The sequence below is a fragment of the Aedes aegypti genome, chromosome 3, assembly GCF_002204515.2.
Source record: "Aedes aegypti strain LVP_AGWG chromosome 3, AaegL5.0 Primary Assembly, whole genome shotgun sequence".
NCBI lineage: Eukaryota > Metazoa > Arthropoda > Insecta > Diptera > Culicidae > Aedes > Aedes aegypti.
The window spans coordinates 155,991,918-156,011,150 of NC_035109.1; the positions used below are offsets into that span (position 1 = coordinate 155,991,918).

Here is a 19,233-nt window from a genome sequence, read left to right on the forward strand (position 1 = left end):
CGCTACTATAACATCAAAACCGCATTTTTATAGATTTTATATTTTTTTCTGTGAAGAGCAGATCAAAAGCTTTCTAATGATTTAAAATATATGTTTACTTCAAGTTATTTTGTTTGATAAAAAAAACTTCTTAGTAGGCAAAACCCTTTTTTTTATTCTCAATTTACTTATATTCTAATTGGAATAAAATGTCTCTTTGCGCTTTCTACTTTTCGCAGGTAGATCGAAGAACACACAGGGATGCTTTCTCAGTCAGTTGAGCATTCGCTCAGAGAAGGGTCAGATGTCAGTCCGCTTTCCGACGGCCGTGAGTTGGACGGATGGGCTCGTGTTGTTCTTGAGCGGACTGACGAAGTTTTTTTGTTGAGAGGGCTGGGAAAAACTATAACAATTGAAGAGAAATGACTACCACACAATGAAACTTCAATATATTGACACAACTTTGCTGAACAAACTTGTGTCAAAATATTCACCCATTTTCAGTTGAAAAGTTTCAGTTTTAAAATTGATTGTTTTGAACGAACATTTGCCCCACCGATGGGGAAAGAGCTCGAATACAGTGTGGGGCAAAACTTCACTGGCTAAAACACAAAATATGGATACTTTTATGACTGGCATACTTTACACCAGCCATAAGCTTTTGTTTGCAGAAAAATACACACTTAATTTTTATCAAAAAGTTACCCAAAACAGGGTACAAAGTACAAACGTGAATGTGTTGTGGCTTTTTTCGCACGGTCAGGCTAATTTCGCTAAAATCAAAGGTTACATGTCGAATTAAGGAAATTTGCATTTTTTCCGCGAGATTCTTATCTGAAGCCGGCAGAAATTAGGACAAACTTTTTTTTTGTAATTATTTTTTTTTTCTCAATTTCAAGCGTCGCGACTAATATTTAAATAGTGTGTTGTGTTCATAAACATCGTAAGAATGCAGCGCCACACTTAAAAACTAATTTTAAAAAGCGGCGAGTTGAGGCGCGTCGCGAGTCTCACTGGCGCGATTCGGTTTGGTGGCGGCGCAACAATATATGGCTGTCACTTTTGTCTCGCTGATTCTAATATTTTCCCCACTATGGGCCAAAAATGGCTGCTTAGCATATGTGTAAAAACGAATACACCTCAAATCATCCTTACGATAGGCTTAGCTACGCCCGTATACAAAAAATGAAAAAGATTTTATTTCCATTTTGTTCCGTGCAATGGAAGTTCGACCGAAAATCATTTTTTTTACGTCTAAAAACAACAAATAGCCATAACTTCTCCAAATTTTCAATCGATTTATATAAATTTAGGAATGAAACATTCGAACCGCCATGAAATTTATAACATTTGCTTTGAAGGGTGCTAGAAATCTTAAAAAGAAACTCTTGCCCCACTCGAACTTTTGCTCCAGTGTTTTTGATTCACAGTGTTGTTACAATCATTTTATTTATACCTGGCGTCATGTGAATCAATGATTTCTTCTTCTTCTAATAAGTCTGCTCTTTCGAATTTTGATGTCATAGTGCTTCATAGACATTTGAGTTACGCATACATTTATTAGTATTTTATACTTCTTTTGTACATTGATTGTTCTTCAGAGTAAAGCGACCAGGGACGTGCGAGACAATCCCGGATTTGATCAACCTGTCTCGCATTACGAGCAATCTGTCCCAGAAAACGTCCCGGATTGAAGAGATAATAAAAAATAATGGATTTTGTACTTAAAAAAGAAACAATGAAATGTTATTCATTGTTATATGTAAATTCAAAATTAACATACCGGACGGCTTTCTTCCATGGACCAACAAGATTCTAATCAAGATCTTAACAGGATCCACACAGGATTCTTGTCAGAACTTTGTTCTTATTTTTACAAAATGTATGTTGAAATCTTCGCAAAATATTCTTGGAATCCTAACATGATTCTGATCGCACTCAACGTTGCTGTAACTGTTTGGTTTCTGATCGAAATTTATGGAATCTCAACATAACTTAATAGAAATTAGAATTTACGAGTAGAAATTTCCACAATATTTCAGGCACAGTCTAGTCAAAACAATCTAAAGGATACGAAACAGTATGTCTTAATTTAAGGCGCATGATTTGGCACAGATTCTTTTCATGGCACTGTTAGCAGACATCATATGATTGTATTCAGAATCTTCCAATAATTTCTTCAGTTTTCATTTTTTTTTCAATTTCTGGGTTCTGAAAATGTTGTTAAGCAAAAACTCATGTAAGAATCCTTTTAAATTTAGAATATTACGGTTCTTCTGAAAATTTTCCGTTTTGCGGTAGCCGCCAAGTTCTACCGCAGCTGTCAAAGTTCTACCGCAGGCTTTAACCCCTCTACCGGCAGCTTCATTTTTTACCGCAAAATTCAAATTCAAATCGTTATAACTTTTTTGTTTTCCAATATTTTTGCACCATTTTTTCACAAGCTTTCAAAAAAACTCTTCTAGTTTTAGGATCTGTGTCGATATTGATCATTGGTCATCTGGTTTTGAAGATATTCCAAAATTCCTTGGGGGACCGACCCGTAACTAGAACCTCCGTTAATTTCTCAGGCTACAGAATTTTAATCGTATTCGGATATTCACTCTTCGGAACGATACATTAATGAGAGTATGTTGTGAAAAAATGAAGCAATTTCGTGCAGCCGTCTTTAAGTAATAGCCGTTTAGGTTTATGGAACCACGCTGGCCAAATAAAAATCTAAAAAACTTCAAAAAACATCATATCGTAATTTTTCAGATATCTCCAAGAATACTGAACCGATTTGTATGATTTTTTCAGAGAAGCTTCTTATTACCTGGCATTATATAGCCCACATTTTATTATTTTGATAAATTGATCAAAAACAAATTGGCCGCCAAAAACTTTTTATATGGAAAATGTCGGTCCCCCAAGGAACATCGGAATATCTTTAAAACCAGATGACCAATAATTAATATCAACACGGATTTCTAAACTAGAAGAGTTTTTTGACAACTTGTGAAAAAATGGTGCAAAAATATTGAAAAACAAAAAAGTTATAACGTTTTGAATATTCATTTTGCGGTAAAAAATTAAGCTGCCGGTAGAGGGGTTAAAGTCATTGTATTATTGAACGAAACTATCTAATCAAAGTATGCCAATAGAGTCCAAAGCTTTGAAAAAGAGTAGAAAACAACAATCATTAGCGTGGTTTCCAAGGTATCATCGCAGCCGATCGATGATGCTCTGAGAAAATCATCAATGTGACTGCTGCGGTAGCTTTCTGTTCAACCGTAGAACGGAAAGTTATCTCTAAAATTGCAATATGTCTTGTAATAAATTCATTCGCATTCCTGAATTTTAAAAGGATTAAGTACGAAATATCATAATTTTTTGCTTCAATATCTTCGAAATAGGTTTGAGAAAATTACAAAATTCTGATTTTAACTTCTTAAAAAACTTGGTTTGAAAACTTCACACGATTCGGATCTAAATTTATATTTGTTTCGTATTTTTTATCTGTTGAATATTGAAAACTCTGAAATTTTGAGCAAAAATGCAGAAGTTGAAAACTTCGTTGAAATGAGTAGATAAAGTGGTGCAAAAGTTCGAGTGGGGCAAGAGTTACTTTTCAAGCTCAACTCAAAACAAAACTTATAAATGTCATGGTGGTTCAAATGCTATTCAAGTAAAAGACTTTCACTCAAAATATCATAAAAATCGATGGAAATTTGGAAAAGTTATGGCTATTTCTTGTTTTTTGACGTGAATATTGTCATTTTTTGTCAAACTTTCGTTACATTCTAGGCCTATCAGAAGGATGCTTCGAATCAGCGCGAATAAAAAGGATATTATTACAAAAAAATGAATTGTAATGCAGAAATTTGTGCATAAACCTGAACTAGAGATACATGTTTAAGTTCCTTTTAGTAAATTCAGTAAAGTTTTAAACGGGTTATGGCACATTATACTGATTTGAATGATGAAATAAATTAAAATGGAATTTTCACCTCTAGGGGCAAAGAGGGGCAAGAAAAACTGTTGCACCTCAGAAAGTAGGATGCTGCTTCATAGTGAGTGACTCATTTTTCCGAAACACTTCACATAAAACGGACGAAGCTTTGAAAATTTATCAAAATTTCGTAAAAAGATTGCGAAAAACATGCGTTAAAATGTTAAAATTATGTAATTATTGTCAAATGAAAGGCTTAAGGCTACGCTTTTAAATGAAACCTATTGAGTTAAAACCAGATGATTTAGTTGAGATACAGCTGTTTGAAAATTGATAGGTAAACCATAGTTGATGAATGATGATGAATTTTAAGCAGTCAAATTTTGCTGACTTTCCGCACTTACGATGCTGCAAAAAATCGAAAACAAAACGATTCCTCTCAAATTTTTAGAAACCGTCACTGAATGATATAGAAGGCTAAAAAAACTATCAATAACTGATTTTGAGAATATGACTTTTTAGCTTTTGTCCGGTCTTGCGCCACTGTGCTGCGGGGCAAAAGTTCGACCCATGTATAACTCACGGAAAAATTTGCAAATTGCCTAAAATCCACATAATATCTTCAAATTAAGCGAAATTTGCCTGATCGTGCGAAAAAAGTCACCAAATTTCACATTTTTACTTAGTTTTGCAAAAAAATACTACTTTTGGTGTTTTGGATAATTTTTGATGAAAATTTAGTGTGTATTTATCTGTAAACATAACTTTATGGCTGGTAAGAAGTATGTCTGCCGTAAAAGTGTCGATATTTTGTGTTTCGGCCAGCGAACTTTTGCCCCACACTGTATTGGAACACTTGCCCCACCGGTGGGGCAAAAGATCGTTTTAGACAATCAATTTGGAAACTGTTATACAGTCGACTCTCCACATCTCGATATCTCTCCCTATGTCGATGATTTTTTCAGTCCCTTCAATCTGCATACATTTTCACTCTCCATATCTCGATATCCTCCTTATCTCGATATCTCCATATCTCGATGTGATTTTCGTTCCCAATTTTCTCTCCATATGTCGATATGCCCATTATCAAAGATTACTAGACTAGATTTTAGAGATTCAAAACAATTTGCGAAGACGAAATGATATCTGTTTGTTTTTGATTTTCCTGGCAACGGAGTGATTTTCAATCTAGTATTCGTTAAAAATTTGTTCTATGTCTCGATCTCTCCCTATCTCGATGGTCCCTTCGATATCGAGATGTGGAGAGGCGACTGTACCTAAAAATGAGTAAATATTTCGACACAAGTTTGTTCAGCAAAACTATAGCTAATACCTTGAAGGTTCACTGTATGGTATTTATTTTGTTTTAACTGCTATTGTTTATTAATTTAAAAAAGTATACTTCTTGCACAATTTCCAAAAGCTTACAAATTATATCCCGCATTGAAGTCAAACATGGGAAAATTGCTTGAAGACATCTTTGGAAAATTTCTCTAAGAACTTCTAGAATAATCTTTGAATGAATCTGAAATCCCCCAACGGTAAACAAGCGAGAAAAATGGATTTTATCATCGTTCTCTCTTTGGGGCTCTCGCTCGCTGCTTCCATTTATCAGACTTGTTACACCTTGCGATACAATAACGATTGTGAACCGCAACAGATGGGATGTTTTTCTTTGCTTGCTTTGATCGTGCTTCATACTCAAATGAGAGCGAATTCTGCAATGCCTGGGAACAATCTCTGAAAGAATTCATGATTGGGGATTCATGAGGTAATTTCTGTGGTTATCTTTAGAGAAAATCTGTGTTAACAGAATCCTTAGGAAGTTTATGAAAATTACAAAATAAACTTCTGAAAAAAATCTTTGGAGCTCATTTTGTTTGAATTTTATTTGATGCTAACTTTGGGTAAATTTATTCATTTTTAAGGCATTTGTTTAGTCAAGAATTTCAAAATCAATCCCGACTCAAAAACACAAAATTTAGGAAATGCCCAAATTTTCCTAGAATACTCAATTAAAGCTGTATACGAATCTTTGATTTCCAGAGCTACTTCACCAGTGCATATTTCTACTACCATGGTAATTTACTGGAAGCTCTCTCGATAATTTTCAGAAAAGTAATGTATGGGCCTTCCTTAGCCGAGTGGTTAGAGTCCGCGGCTACAAAACAAAGTCATGCTGAAGGTGTCTGAGTTCGATTCCCGGTCGGTCCAGGATTTTTTCGTAATGGAAATTTCCTTGACTTCCCTGGGCATGGAGTATCATCGTACCTGCCACACGATATACGAATGCAAAAATGGCAACTTTGGCAAAGAAAGCTCTCAGTTAATAACTGTGGAAGTGCTCATAAGAACACTAAGCTGTGAAGCAGGCTCTGTCCCAGTGAGGACATAATGCCAAGAAGAAGAAGAAGACCCCTTTTCCGCCTAAATATGACAACTTAGTAGTCAAAATAGGTACTTAAGTGGTTTATATTCTTTCAGATTCCAACCTACCCCGCAGATCATCATCAGAGGCTTTATGGGCACGACTGAAGAAGCGCTGAAGTATATACAAAGGGACTATTACATCTCCCTAACGGGTTATTTATGCAAGGTATAAATTCAAATTTGTAATGTTTTTAGTCAAATAAAACTAATCTTTTTTATAAACTTTTACAGGACAAATCCGACACCGGCGTGCGAAAACTGCTCGAAGATGGCCGGCTCCCTTTGGAGCGCCTTCTAGTGGAAACCGACTCGCCCTTCATGTATCCCAACACCCGGGCTTCCAAGTTGCCACAGCACGTAAAAACCGGCCTTACCGAAAGATCTCTGCTGTATCTGCACCGCTACTGTACCTTCCAACGTAACGAACCGTGCAGCCTGCCAGCCATCGTCGAAATGATTGCCGCCTTTATGCAAAAGAAACCCGAAGACGTTGGACTGGCCACGGCATTCAATGCACTCAAGCTATTCGGGTTGTCCCAATGAAGATGGGGACTTCCCAAACGATTAAGTACTGAACAAACAAAAAAACGACAATGAGCTCTGAAACGAAAACGACATTTTCCTAAATATATGATTTTATCCTATTATGAAGTAAAATGATTTCACTACTCCTATCGAAACATGTTAGCATGAAAATTATTTTTATTACGCGATTTTATATTCCTAGAACACACCCAAACCTGCATACGATTGTTGATTTACACCTATTTAAGTCTTGCCTGATGATAACGTTAATGTATCTTAATATTTAATGTTCTAATTAGTTGATTCTCACGGCTGCTCAAAGAGCCACTGTTAAGATATGCAGCACATACGGACGATAGAAAGTTTCGAAAATTTCCACACCACACAAAGGATTGCGGAAATGTTCAAAATTTCTAAGAATTACATCTGTAGGTACATAATATTGTTCATATTGTTTTGTTCGACGTAAATTTAAGCTTAATGCGCCTAGTTGTATTGTTAGTAGTAAGCATCAGCAAAACGAATTGTGTTAATTTGAATTTATGTTCTATATGTAAAGCTAAAGACTGAAGATACTAAAACATTAGAAAAAAAATCAAAAGCATAATAAGCAGATGTAGAAAGATAGTGACGTCATCCAAACCATGTGTACTAATCTCGCGAGAATTAGACGACCAGAGAAGAGAGTCGGAAGAACACTGCTCGTTTCCAGAGAAATGGCATTCGATCAGGGAAAAAATTTCAGCTTAGTATATAGGCAATTCGTTTCACAGACAAACACACCTACACATTCCTTGCCAAAGGGCCGCTTCTCGGGAAACGACCAGGTTCTTAGCCGTGCAAATCCTAACGCAAGGCGTTCTTTTAAGTGCTTATGTATAGTAGGGATATTCTGAAGAAAAAAAAAACCGTAGAAAAGAAAGCAATCTTATTACCTGCTCTGGCTACGATAATAATGCCTAGAAGATAGAGTGCTCTTATCATGTGTTGCTATAAGTTGTATCGTTAGATGGTTAGTTCTAAAATTGTTTAGAAGGAATTTATTTCAAGTGATTGTTACTCACTCAGTTATAAATATTTGCGTTGAATGGTGACCAGAAAAGTGTAATTATAGGAGAAAAGTGCCATAATGTTTATCCTACTGTAAAGGTTTGAGTATGCGACACTCTGTATTCATCGTGTAAATTATTGAGATTGAAATAAAAGGAGTATATTTTTATAAAAAAAAGAATTTTAGTTTATTCAGTCTTGTTTTCGAAAGATAAAGTCTCCACCACGGATTTCGGATCATCCAAATGGATTTTGTGGCCTTTCCAGTTTCGGTATCGCTTCCTAAAGTGGCAAACGTTGCACGTTACTTCCACGAAGTTTAGATTGCCCTGGGAAGTTTCTCGGTATTCGGCAGTCGTGGCAGGCATTAGAGTGACTCCGCATCTAACGCATAGTGTTCGCTTAATGGCAGGTTCGCTGAATTAGAGAAGAATTCAATTAGGAATGACTGACGTCTACATGTTCGAGTAAAACAAAGTTTCCTTAACATATTTCTAAACTATTTTGAACGATCTCAGTCCAGCTATAGTTATACTTTATCCCAGTTTATCAAATTTATCAATCCATTCCAAAGCAGGGTGGCCACCAAATTTCCGTTTTGAAATTCCCGCTTTTTTCCCGGTTTTCCCGGTAAAATTTCCAGAATTTTCACGGTTTTTTATTTTGTTAATTATACTTAATTTTCCTGATAATGCCTTCAATTCAATTTTATTCTTTCAATTTTTTTTCATGAAAATGAAGGGTCCTCTAAAGCAAGTCAATTGAAGGCGAAAATGAAACAAAGCCACATGTGTAGAAGCACGTATCTCTACCTTATTTATTCAACTCTTAGTCGATTTGTTAAAGAATGACTCTAATACTTTTATGAATAATACTTTAATAAATGAAGGATATTTTCAAGAATACATATTCGACTTGATTGTGGTATAAATATTCAATTTTCGAACTCGTTTGAGTGCCAAAATCTTATAAAATAATGATTAAACTTTGATTCAAAACATTGAGTCAAAACAGTTAGGAAAAAGTTCAAAAAATAATATCCATGGCAGTAATGAAAAGAATTAATAGTTATTTAATAGTTGCAAAATGATGATTTTTGCAGCACGAGTCATACATTTCAACTTGTACAAGACACAACAATAGAAAAAATGCAAAACATTTTAAATAGGATTTAAAATGCTTTACAATATATTGCATCGCATTTTTCTCGAATCCATCCAAATGTTAGATACGTCGGATTGAAGAATTATGCTTGAAATACTGTTATATGCTATACTCAAACATAATAATTTTCCAGGATTTCTGGGTTGTAGATTTATAGCATGAAAATGTTCATTCGGTGACTATCTCAAATTCCCGGTTTTCCCGTCTTTTTCCCGGTGAAATCGAATTCCCGTCTTTTTCCCGCTTTTCCCGTTTTTCCCGGTTCGGTGGCCACTCTGCAAAGTTGCAACCCACTCTGATACTTTTTAATTGTCTTCTGGAGTGAACCCGTATGCGCTTCTGCGGGGACTCTTCGATGTTTCTGAAAGGAAGCTTTCCCCACTTATATGGGTATCCAAAGTTTGTGATTGGAAGCTTCCCAATTTTCTGATGGGAAGCTGTCTAAGTTTCTAAGGGGAGAAGCTTTGCTAACTTAAGGTGAAACATTTTCGAATCCAAAGATGTCCGTCACAATGGCCGACTTGTGACCATACTCGCGTTTTCCTAGGAACGTTTGCCTACTATTTCTCCAGTTTAGTGCCTTTGAAAACGCGAGTATGGTCACAAGTCTACAAGTGCACAAAGCCAAAACAAAAAATGCACTGTTGTTAGATGCAGCCTTTGCGAGATAAGTGCCTTAGAAGTTTTAGTGCAATTTTAGAAGTTATATTCCAAACTGTTTCACCTTAAGGGAACTTGTTTTTTAAGCATCAAGCATTTTCGAAGCTTTTACGGGGGAAACTTGCCATCCTTCTGAAGGAAAGTATTTCAAGCTACTGAAGAGAGGTTTTCTTATGTTTCGAAGAAAGCTTCGTGATGGAGAGATTTCAAAGTTTCCAAGCTTCTGGATAAAAGGTTTCCAAGCTTCCGGAAAAAAGCTTTCCAAGCTTCTGGAAACAAGAGCGAAAGCGAAGTTCTCTCAGCTTCTGGTGATAGGTTTTTTTTCTTATTTTCTAAAGGAAAATTGTTGTGTTTTCAAAAGGATTTTTCCTAGCTTCTGGAAAGGGTTTTTCCTGTTTCTAGAAGGATACTTAACAGTTTCTAGAAAGAAGCTTTTAAAGCTTCTGGAAAAAAGCTTTCCAAGCTTCTGGTAGAAAACATTTTATGCTTTCAAAGAGATTTTTGCCAGCTTCTTGAAAGGTTTTTTTTATGTTTCTAGAAGGATACTTTACAGTTTCTAGAAGGAAGCTTTCCAAGCTTCTGGAAGGAAGCTTTCCAAGCTTCTGGAATGAAGCTTTCCAAGCTTTTGGAAGGAAGCTTTCCAAACCTATGGATTCAGGCTTTTCAAGTCTCTGGAACGAAGCTTCCCATAGGCTTGAAAAGCTTTTTCCTTGAAACAAGCTTTTCAAGCCTAAGGAGGGAAGCTTATCAAGTATCTGAAAGGAAACTTTCCAAGCTTATGGAAGGAAGCTTCCCAAACTTCTGGAAGGAAGCTTTCCAAGCTTCTGGAAGGAAGCTTTCCAAGCTTCTGGAAGGAAGCTTTCCAAGCTTCTGGAAGGAAGCTTTCCAAGCTTCTGGAAGGAAGCTTTCCAAGCTTCTGGAAGGAAGCTTTCCAAGCTTCTGGAAGGAAGCTTTCCAAGCTTCTGGAAGGAAGCTTTCCAAGCTTCTGGAAGGAAGCTTTCCAAGCATCTGGAAGGAAGCTTTCCAAGCATCTGGAAGGAAGCTTTCCAAGCTTCTGGAAGGAAGCTTTCCAAGCTTCTGGAAGGAAGCTTTCCAAGCTTCTGGAAGGAAGCTTTCCAAGCTTCTGGAAGGAAGCTTTCCAAGCTTCTGGAAGGAAGCTTTCCAAGCTTCTGGAAGGAAGCTTTCCAAGCTTCTGGAAGGAAGCTTTCCAAGCTTCTGGAAGGAAGCTTTCCAAGCTTCTGGATTCCAAGCTTCTGGAAGGAAGCTTTCCAAGCTTCTGGAAGGAAGCTTTCCAAGCTTCTGGAAGGAAGCTTTCCAAGCTTCTGGAAGGAAGCTTTCCAAGCTTCTGGAAGGAAGCTTTCCAAGCTTCTGGAAGGAAGCTTTCCAAGCTTCTGGAAGGAAGCTTTCCAAGCTTCTGGAAGGAAGCTTTCCAAGCTTCTGGAAGGAAGCTTTCCAAGCTTCTGGAAGGAAGCTTTCCAAGCTTCTGGAAGGAAGCTTTCCAAGCTTCTGGAAGGAAGCTTTCCAAGCTTCTGGAAGGAAGCTTTCCAAGCTTCTGGAAGGAAGCTTTCCAAGCTTCTGGAAGGAAGCTTTCCAAGCTTCTGGAAGGAAGCTTTCCAAGCTTCTGGAAGGAAGCTTTCCAAGCTTCTGGAAGGAAGCTTTCCAAGCTTCTGGAAGGAAGCTTTCCAAGCTTCTGGAAGGAAGCTTTCCAAGCTTCTGGAAGGAAGCTTTCCAAGCTTCTGGAAGGAAGCTTTCCAAGCTTCTGGAAGGAAGCTTTCCAAGCTTCTGGAAGGAAGCTTTCCAAGCTTCTGGAAGGAAGCTTTCCAAGCTTCTGGAAGGAAGCTTTCCAAGCTTCTGGAAGGAAGCTTTCCAAGCTTCTGGAAGGAAGCTTTCCAAGCTTCTGGAAGGAAGCTTTCCAAGCTTCTGGGAATTCCAGCTGGAAGCTTTCCAAGCTTCTGGAAGGAAGCTTTCCAAGCTTCTGGAAGGAAGCTTTCCAAGCTTCTGGAAGGAAGCTTTCCAAGCTTCTGGAAGGAAGCTTTCCAAGCTTCTGGAAGGAAGCTTTCCAAGCTTCTGGAAGGAAGCTTTCCAAGCTTCTGGAAGGAAGCTTTCCAAGCTTCTGGAAGGAAGCTTTCCAAGCTTCTGGAAGGAAGCTTTCCAAGCTTCTGGAAGGAAGCTTTCCAAGCTTCTGGAAGGAAGCTTTCCAAGCTTCTGGAAGGAAGCTTTCCAAGCTTCTGGAAGGAAGCTTTCCAAGCTTCTGGAAGGAAGCTTTCCAAGCTTCTGGAAGGAAGCTTTCCAAGCTTCTGGAAGGAAGCTTTCCAAGCTTCTGGAAGGAAGCTTTCCAAGCTTCTGGAAGGAAGCTTTCCAAGCTTCTGGAAGGAAGCTTTCCAAGCTTCTGGAAGGAAGCTTTCCAAGCTTCTGGAAGGAAGCTTTCCAAGCTTCTGGAAGGAAGCTTTCCAAGCTTCTGGAAGGAAGCTTTCCAAGCTTCTGGAAGGAAGCTTTCCAAGCTTCTGGAAGGAAGCTTTCCAAGCTTCTGGAAGGAAGCTTTCCAAGCTTCTGGAAGGAAGCTTTCCAAGCTTCTGGAAGGAAGCTTTCCAAGCTTCTGGAAGGAAGCTTTCCAAGCTTCTGGAAGGAAGCTTTCCAAGCTTCTGGAAGGAAGCTTTCCAAGCTTCTGGAAGGAAGCTTTCCAAGCTTCTGGAAGGAAGCTTTCCAAGCTTCTGGAAGGGAAGGAAGCTTTCCAAGCTTCTGGAAGGAAGCTTTCCAAGCTTCTGGAAGGAAGCTTTCCAAGCTTCTGGAAGGAAGCTTTCCAAGCTTCTGGAAGGAAGCTTTCCAAGCTTCTGGAAGGAAGCTTTCCAAGCTTCTGGAAGGAAGCTTTCCAAGCTTCTGGAAGGAAGCTTTCCAAGCTTCTGGAAGGAAGCTTTCCAAGCTTCTGGAAGGAAGCTTTCCAAGCTTCTGGAAGGAAGCTTTCCAAGCTTCTGGAAGGAAGCTTTCCAAGCTTCTGGAAGGAAGCTTTCCAAGCTTCTGGAAGGAAGCTTTCCAAGCTTCTGGAAGGAAGCTTTCCAAGCTTCTGGAAGGAAGCTTTCCAAGCTTCTGGAAGGAAGCTTTCCAAGCTTCTGGAAGGAAGCTTTCCAAGCTTCTGGAAGGAAGCTTTCCAAGCTTCTGGAAGGAAGCTTTCCAAGCTTCTGGACTGGAAGGAAGCTTTCCAAGCTTCTGGAAGGAAGCTTTCCAAGCTTCTGGAAGGAAGCTTTCCAAGCTTCTGGAAGGAAGCTTTCCAAGCTTCTGGAAGGAAGCTTTCCAAGCTTCTGGAAGGAAGCTTTCCAAGCTTCTGGAAGGAAGCTTTCCAAGCTTCTGGAAGGAAGCTTTCCAAGCTTCTGGAAGGAAGCTTTCCAAGCTTCTGGAAGGAAGCTTTCCAAGCTTCTGGAAGGAAGCTTTCCAAGCTTCTGGAAGGAAGCTTTCCAAGCTTCTGGAAGGAAGCTTTCCAAGCTTCTGGAAGGAAGCTTTCCAAGCTTCTGGAAGGAAGCTTTCCAAGCTTCTGGAAGGAAGCTTTCCAAGCTTCTGGAAGGAAGCTTTCCAAGCTTCTGGAAGGAAGCTTTCCAAGCTTCTGGAAGGAAGCTTCTCAAGCTTCTGGAAGGAAGCTTCTCAAGCTTCTGGAAGGTGAAAATAAATCGAAGCCAAAGTTCAAATTTTCAAGAGCACGGATATGGAGAACCAAACATCCGTTCAAGCTGAAAGCTTAATCGATTGGTCACTAGCTGGTGGTGACCAATCGATTAGGTTTTCAGCTCAAACGGATGTTTGGTTCTCCAGATCCGTGCTCTTGAAAATTTGAACTTTGGCTTCGATTCATCTTCACCGGAAGGAAGCTTCTTAAGCTTTTGGAAGGAAGCTTCTCAAGCTTCTGGAAGGAAGCTTCTCAAGCTTCTGGAAGGAAGCTTCTCAAGCTTCTGGAAGGAAGCTTCTCAAGCTTCTGGAAGGAAGCTTCTCAAGCTTCTGGAAGGAAGCTTCTCAAGCTTCTGGAAGGAAGCTTCTCAAGCTTCTGGAAGGAAGCTTCTCAAGCTTCTGGAAGGAAGCTTTTCAAGCTTCTGGAAGGAAGCTTTTCAAGCTTCTGGAAGGAAGCTTTTTAAGCTTCTGGAAGGAAGCTTTTCAAGCTTCTGGAAGAAAGCTTATCAAGCTTCTGGAAGAAAGCTTATCAAGCTTCTGGAAGGAAGCTTCCTAAGCCTAAGCCCATACTTCTGGAAGGCAGTTTTTCAAGCTTCCGAACGAAAGCTTTTCCAGCTTCTGGGTCAAAGCTTTAAAAGCTACTGGGTCTAAGCTTTAAAAGCTTCTGGAAGAAAGCTTTTTATGCTTTCAAAAAGATTGTTTCCCAGGTTCTTGAAAAGGGTTTTTTTTTTGTTTTCAGAAGGATACTTTACAGTTTCTAGAAGGAAGTTTTTTATGCTTCTGGAAGTAAGCTTTTCAAGGTTCTGGAAGAAAGCTTTTCAACCTTCTGGAATTTTTTTTTTCTATCTTTATTAAAGAGATTTTTAGCCCTGGGCTAGTTCATCTCGAAACCAACAGCTTTACTTCCCTTCCGAAGGAAGTCGTCACTGAATTGTTTAGTGACTATCTTGGGGATGGGATTCGATCCCAGGTCCAAGGCGTGCGAGGCGTGTGTTCTAACCACTACACCAGGTCCGTCCCCTAATTCTGGAAAGAAGCTTTCCAAGCATCAGGAAGAAAGCTTTTCAAGCTTCTGGAAAGAAGTTTTTCAAGCTTCTGGAAGGAAGCTTTTGAAGCTTCTGGAAGGAAGCTTTTCAAGCTTCTGGAAGGAAGCTTCTCAAGCTTCTGGAAGGAAGCTTCTCAAGCTTCTGGAAGGAAGCTTCTCAAGCTTCTGGAAGGAAGCTTCTCAAGCTTCTGGAAGGAAGCTTTCCAAGCTTCTGGAAGGAAGCTTTCCAAGCTTCTGGAAGGAAGCTATTCAAGCTTCTGGAAGGAAGCTATTCAAGCTTCTGGAAGAAAGCTTTTCAAGCTTCTGGAAGGAAGCTTTTCAAGCTTCTGGAAGGAAGCTTTTCAAGCTTCTGGAAGGAAGTTTTTCAAGGTTTTGGGAGGAGGTATCCAAACATCTGGAAAGAAGCTTTTCAAGCACATGGAAAAAGTTTCATTGGGAGAAGTTTTTCAATCTTCTAAATGGAAGTTCTCTCAGCTCCTGGTGATAGGTTTTCTCTTTTATAGACAAAATCTATTCTATTTTCTGGAGGAAAGCTTTTTATGATTTCAAAAGGATTCTTGCTCAGCTTCTGGAATGTTTTTTTTTTCTTTCTATAGTTTGTAGAAAGAAGCTTCCCAAGCTTCTGTTTCCAAGCCTATAGATACAGGCTTTTCAAGCCTCTGGAAGAAAGCTTTCCAAGGTTCTTGAAAGAAGCTTTTTAAGCCTATGGACGGAAGCTTATCAAGTATCTGGAAGGAAGCTTTCCAAGCTTCTGGAGGAGCAAGTAGGAAGCTTTCCAAGCTTCTGGAAGGAAACTTTCCAAGCTTTTGGGATGAAGCTTCCCATACTTCTGGAAGGAAGTTTTTCAAGCTTCTGAACGAAAGCTTTCCCAGCTTCTGGAAGGAAGCTTTCCAAGCTTCTGGAAGAAAGCTTTCCAAGCTTCTGGAAGAAAGCTTTCCAAGCCTCTGGGAGGAAGCTTTCCAAGCTTCTGGACGAAACCTTTCCAAGCGGCTGAATATCCCAGCTTCTGGAAAGAGGCTTTTACAGCGTCTGGCAAAAAGCTTCCCAATTTTCTGGGGGTTAGCATTTCAAGATTATGTAGGGAATCAGTTGGGAATCAAAAACTCTAGAATAAACCTTTGTGCAAGACCTCCTGTCGGATCTATGGGAAATCTCCTAGAAGTAACAACTGTTGGAATCAGAGGAAAAATCGATAAAAAAACATCTGAAGAAATTCCCGGTACAATTGCTAGGATTCTTTTCAGAGTAGTCTTTGTGAAAATTACTGGAAGTGATAGCTCCAGTCAGGCCCGGATTTGGGGGGGTGCCGAGGGGGCAAATGCCCCGGGCCCCCCGGTGAAGGGGGCCCCCCGAGAAGTGACAAATGTGAACTACTAACAAATGAATGATTTTTTATATTAATGATTTGAAATGTAAATTCGATACGATTTCTTACAGAGATATTATAACAGAAGATTATGGAATTTTAAAATGAGTAGCAAATTCACGATTTATGTTTCAAATTTTCAGTTCCAATGAAAATCCTTCTATTCACTAATGAAAATCATTAAGGTTATATCTTTTTCGTGGGTTAATAAAGGCAAACTGTTTGGACAGATGCTGCCAAAATTTCAGTGCTCTATGCCCTGGAATAATCTTGAGACAAAGAAACTCGATAATTCATAGATTCTCTTGTTTCCATTTGTGCCAGATTTTAATAATTTGTATTATTAGTTTCATGATTTTGTTGTAATAAAGCAATTTTTACTAAGAGCATAGAATTTACTACAATTTTGACCCAAATCCACAAAATTTGGTTGAATATTGCAATTTTTACTAAAAGTTCAGAATATATTATAAGTTTGACCCAAATCTACAGCATTTCTGTACAATTATGCTTTTCTAAATTACTAGCCCAACTTCATTCGCTAGTTATCTTAGTGTGCAAAGTTCTTCCAAACTGTTGTTAATATCGGGAACATTAAAATTATAAAGAAAGTAACTAAGACTTGAGCCTTGAGGAAGACTTATATTGTTAATTGATGAAGTTGTTAGTTGTCCGAAGCATATTGTTTTATCCAGTCGCGATACAAACCATTTTTTCAACAATAATGGTAGGAAATCAGAAAATGTCTAATGTCTACACAACAAAATAAACTACTTAACGATTTGCTTATTGCTTCAATAACGACTGTCGTTCATGTTCATTATATGGAAATATCTCCAGCAAAATTGTAAAAAAATGTATAGTCAAATTCGAATATTATTACATTTTTTGGGAGTTTTCCGTATATTTTATTTTCATAATACTAAGCATTTTGTACCAGGGCCCCCGTAAAGAGATCTGACCCGGGCCCCCCGAAGCTCAAATCCGGCACTGGCTCCAGTGCTCTTGGATTTTCTTTTTTTTTTTTTTTGTATGGTATTCAGTTGGAGCTGCCTGACAGCTTAACTTGTCAAGGCTGAACCCTCGGTCTGGCTTTTGCCAAGTTTCCCCTCTACCAGGACCAATACTCAGACGGACTAGGCAATGGCGCCCACATGAACACTGTTTTTTTTTATTAGTATTGTGACGTGGTAGTTTTTGAAAAGTGAACATATTCTCTTGCTTCTGAGAAAAGGAAGCATTGTGAAAATCAGCAGCTCCATCAGAATTTGTTTGAAATAGTTGTGTAGTAGTGTCATTACTAATACTGTCTAGTCGAAATGGTTTTGAATAATTTGTCATTCAAGTGCTATTCTGATTACTCCTGTCTTTTACGTAAGATTAGAGTCTTAAATGTCAATTGTCGTCAAGTTTTAACAAAATTAGGCTGTTTAGTAGTAGTTCTAGTTAATTTTATTTTTTGTTGTTAAAAGTGTTTATTGGTCATTACGTTCATATATCCTTAAAGAAAAAAGTCGCTTTCCTTGTCTGTTCAACAATTTTTCGAAACTAGCAAGTGTACCCTAATGATCGATCTCAGCGTCTTACTTTCCATAGTCATTTTATAGTGAATATTGAAGAGTAAAGTTACCTTAGGCTTCTATTACAGTCTCCTACATGATTCACTTTTTGGTGGCAAATGCAATGCTTCACAACGCCTACTTTCTACTTGTAAATTTTGCGAAAATGAAGCTGGAATTAGATTATTTATACCGCTGTTACAAAAGAGGTATTTCTTATTATGGCAATGTAAAAACCATATTAAAATAAGATTGTCGCCACTTATTTCTACTCAGTGAATCTACTAGTCATTTTCCTAAGAGTTCCTATGTATTCCCTACGTCGTATATGATAACGATGTATCTAACTAGCTAATAGTAAGAGTGGCTACGGATCATTCTGGTTAGCAAAAGGCAAACTGAACGTCACCAATAGTATTAATGTCCACTTCGAATAGATTAATTATTTGAAATGGGCATCAATTCTATCAATGACGCAGAATGTCCGTTGGATCACATCCGAGATATTATTGCGTCTATGCCATATGAATTATGACGCGGCTTTAAGCAAAAAGTGCCAAAATGTGATACCACCACTACAGGTTACGCCTTTGGTTTCCATCATATGGGCTAATGGATTATGCCCTCCCATCGCGGCAAGGTCGCATAACCAAGGGGAGGGAGCTCCAGTGCTCTTGGATTTTCTGTACCAAATTCTGTAAAAAAAAAACCCTCGAAGAGTTGATGAAAGTATTCCAGAAGGAATCTCTGGAGCAATTTTTGCTATTTTCCTAGAAAGTTGATTATTTTTGTGAACACGCAAAAAAAAAATAATAGATTGCTCATGAACGACACCCAAATTTTCTACTTCCTTGTGTTTCATGCTGAATAAAGAAAAATGACTAAAAACTAAGACGACTGAACATTAAAAGTTGCATTTTGATAGCGGCGTATTCGATTTTTTTTTATTGAAGGGCTTTTGTGTCATAAAAAGGACATATTCTACCATGTATTACTGATTCAAAACTATTTCCCTGATTCTTGCCGGAATTCATCAAGAATTCCAGGTTTTATTTTCCAAGTTTAATAAAATTCACTGATAATTCCCGGTTTACCAGGTAATTTTACAATATTGATTTCCAATGTTTTGAATGGTACTGTTATAAAAAAAAAGAAATAAGCCTGAGACATAGAAACTTGAACTAAATTATTTGAATATGAAGTAAATTAGATGGTAATATCTTCAAAGATTTGTGAACCAGTCCTCAATCACTTGAACATGAATCGAATAATTACTCAATCTTTTTACTTTCCCAGAATTTATATAGCTATGACAAATTTTATCATAATCGTGGAAAAATATGTTCAGCATTTTTTTTTTTACATTCAACAACGCTAGGCTCACCTTGCCCCACCAGCAGCCCCTAAAAAAACTAAATAAAATTAAGCTACTCACATCCGCAGTGTGGCCTTCTTCCCAATGGACTTCATCAGCTTCCCGTAGCTGCCGGACAGTGCCGGCACGGAGTCGGCCATCAGCGCCGAAGCCTGGTACAGGAAATTCATCCGCTCGTACGTATCGCGCCCTGGGCACAGCCGGGCCTGCTTTTTGCCGTTGTTATTGTTGTTCGAGTGGTTGCCGCCACCACGTTGAAGCACATTCTTGGGTTTATCGTTGCCGTTTTGAGATTTTTCTTTGGATTTCTTCTGCTTGTGACTAGATCCTTCATTGGCACTTTTTTCCACTGGCACCATTTTCAGAATTTATCGTAATTTTATAGAAAATTCAATGTTGTTTCATGATAAGCGAAGATTTTGTTTTGATTCGATTGCGAGTTTTGTTGATTTTGACAGCAGAATGCAACTAGGGATGTCCCATTCAAACAAACAA

General features: G+C 38.3%; 3 protein-coding genes across 3 annotated transcripts in view; 1 reads left to right on the forward strand and 2 right to left on the reverse strand.

The window, feature by feature from the left end:
• LOC5572320 (3'-5' ssDNA/RNA exonuclease TatD) overlaps window positions 1–7,812 on the forward strand; it is a 61,243-nt gene extending 53,431 nt beyond the window's left edge. Inside the window, exons 3-4 of the mRNA XM_001653945.2 lie at window positions 6,395–6,506; window positions 6,572–7,812. Coding sequence (XP_001653995.1) covers window positions 6,395–6,506; window positions 6,572–6,883 — 424 coding nt within the window. The 3' untranslated portion in view covers window positions 6,884–7,812. The remainder of the gene's footprint in view (window positions 1–6,394; window positions 6,507–6,571) is intronic.
• Window positions 1–19,233, reverse strand: part of LOC110674004 (cell cycle checkpoint protein RAD1-like) — a 110,128-nt gene that overhangs the window by 71,722 nt on the left and 19,173 nt on the right. The gene's annotated exons all lie outside the window — the stretch shown is intronic.
• Window positions 7,105–19,199, reverse strand: LOC110678000 (ribonuclease P protein subunit p21). Its single transcript, XM_021850296.1, has 2 exons — window positions 18,799–19,199; window positions 7,105–8,332 (listed from the first exon to the last, which is right to left on the reverse strand). Exons 1-2 carry the CDS (start codon window positions 19,095–19,097, stop codon window positions 8,104–8,106), a joined length of 528 nt encoding a protein of 175 aa, XP_021705988.1. The 5' UTR covers window positions 19,098–19,199; the 3' UTR covers window positions 7,105–8,103.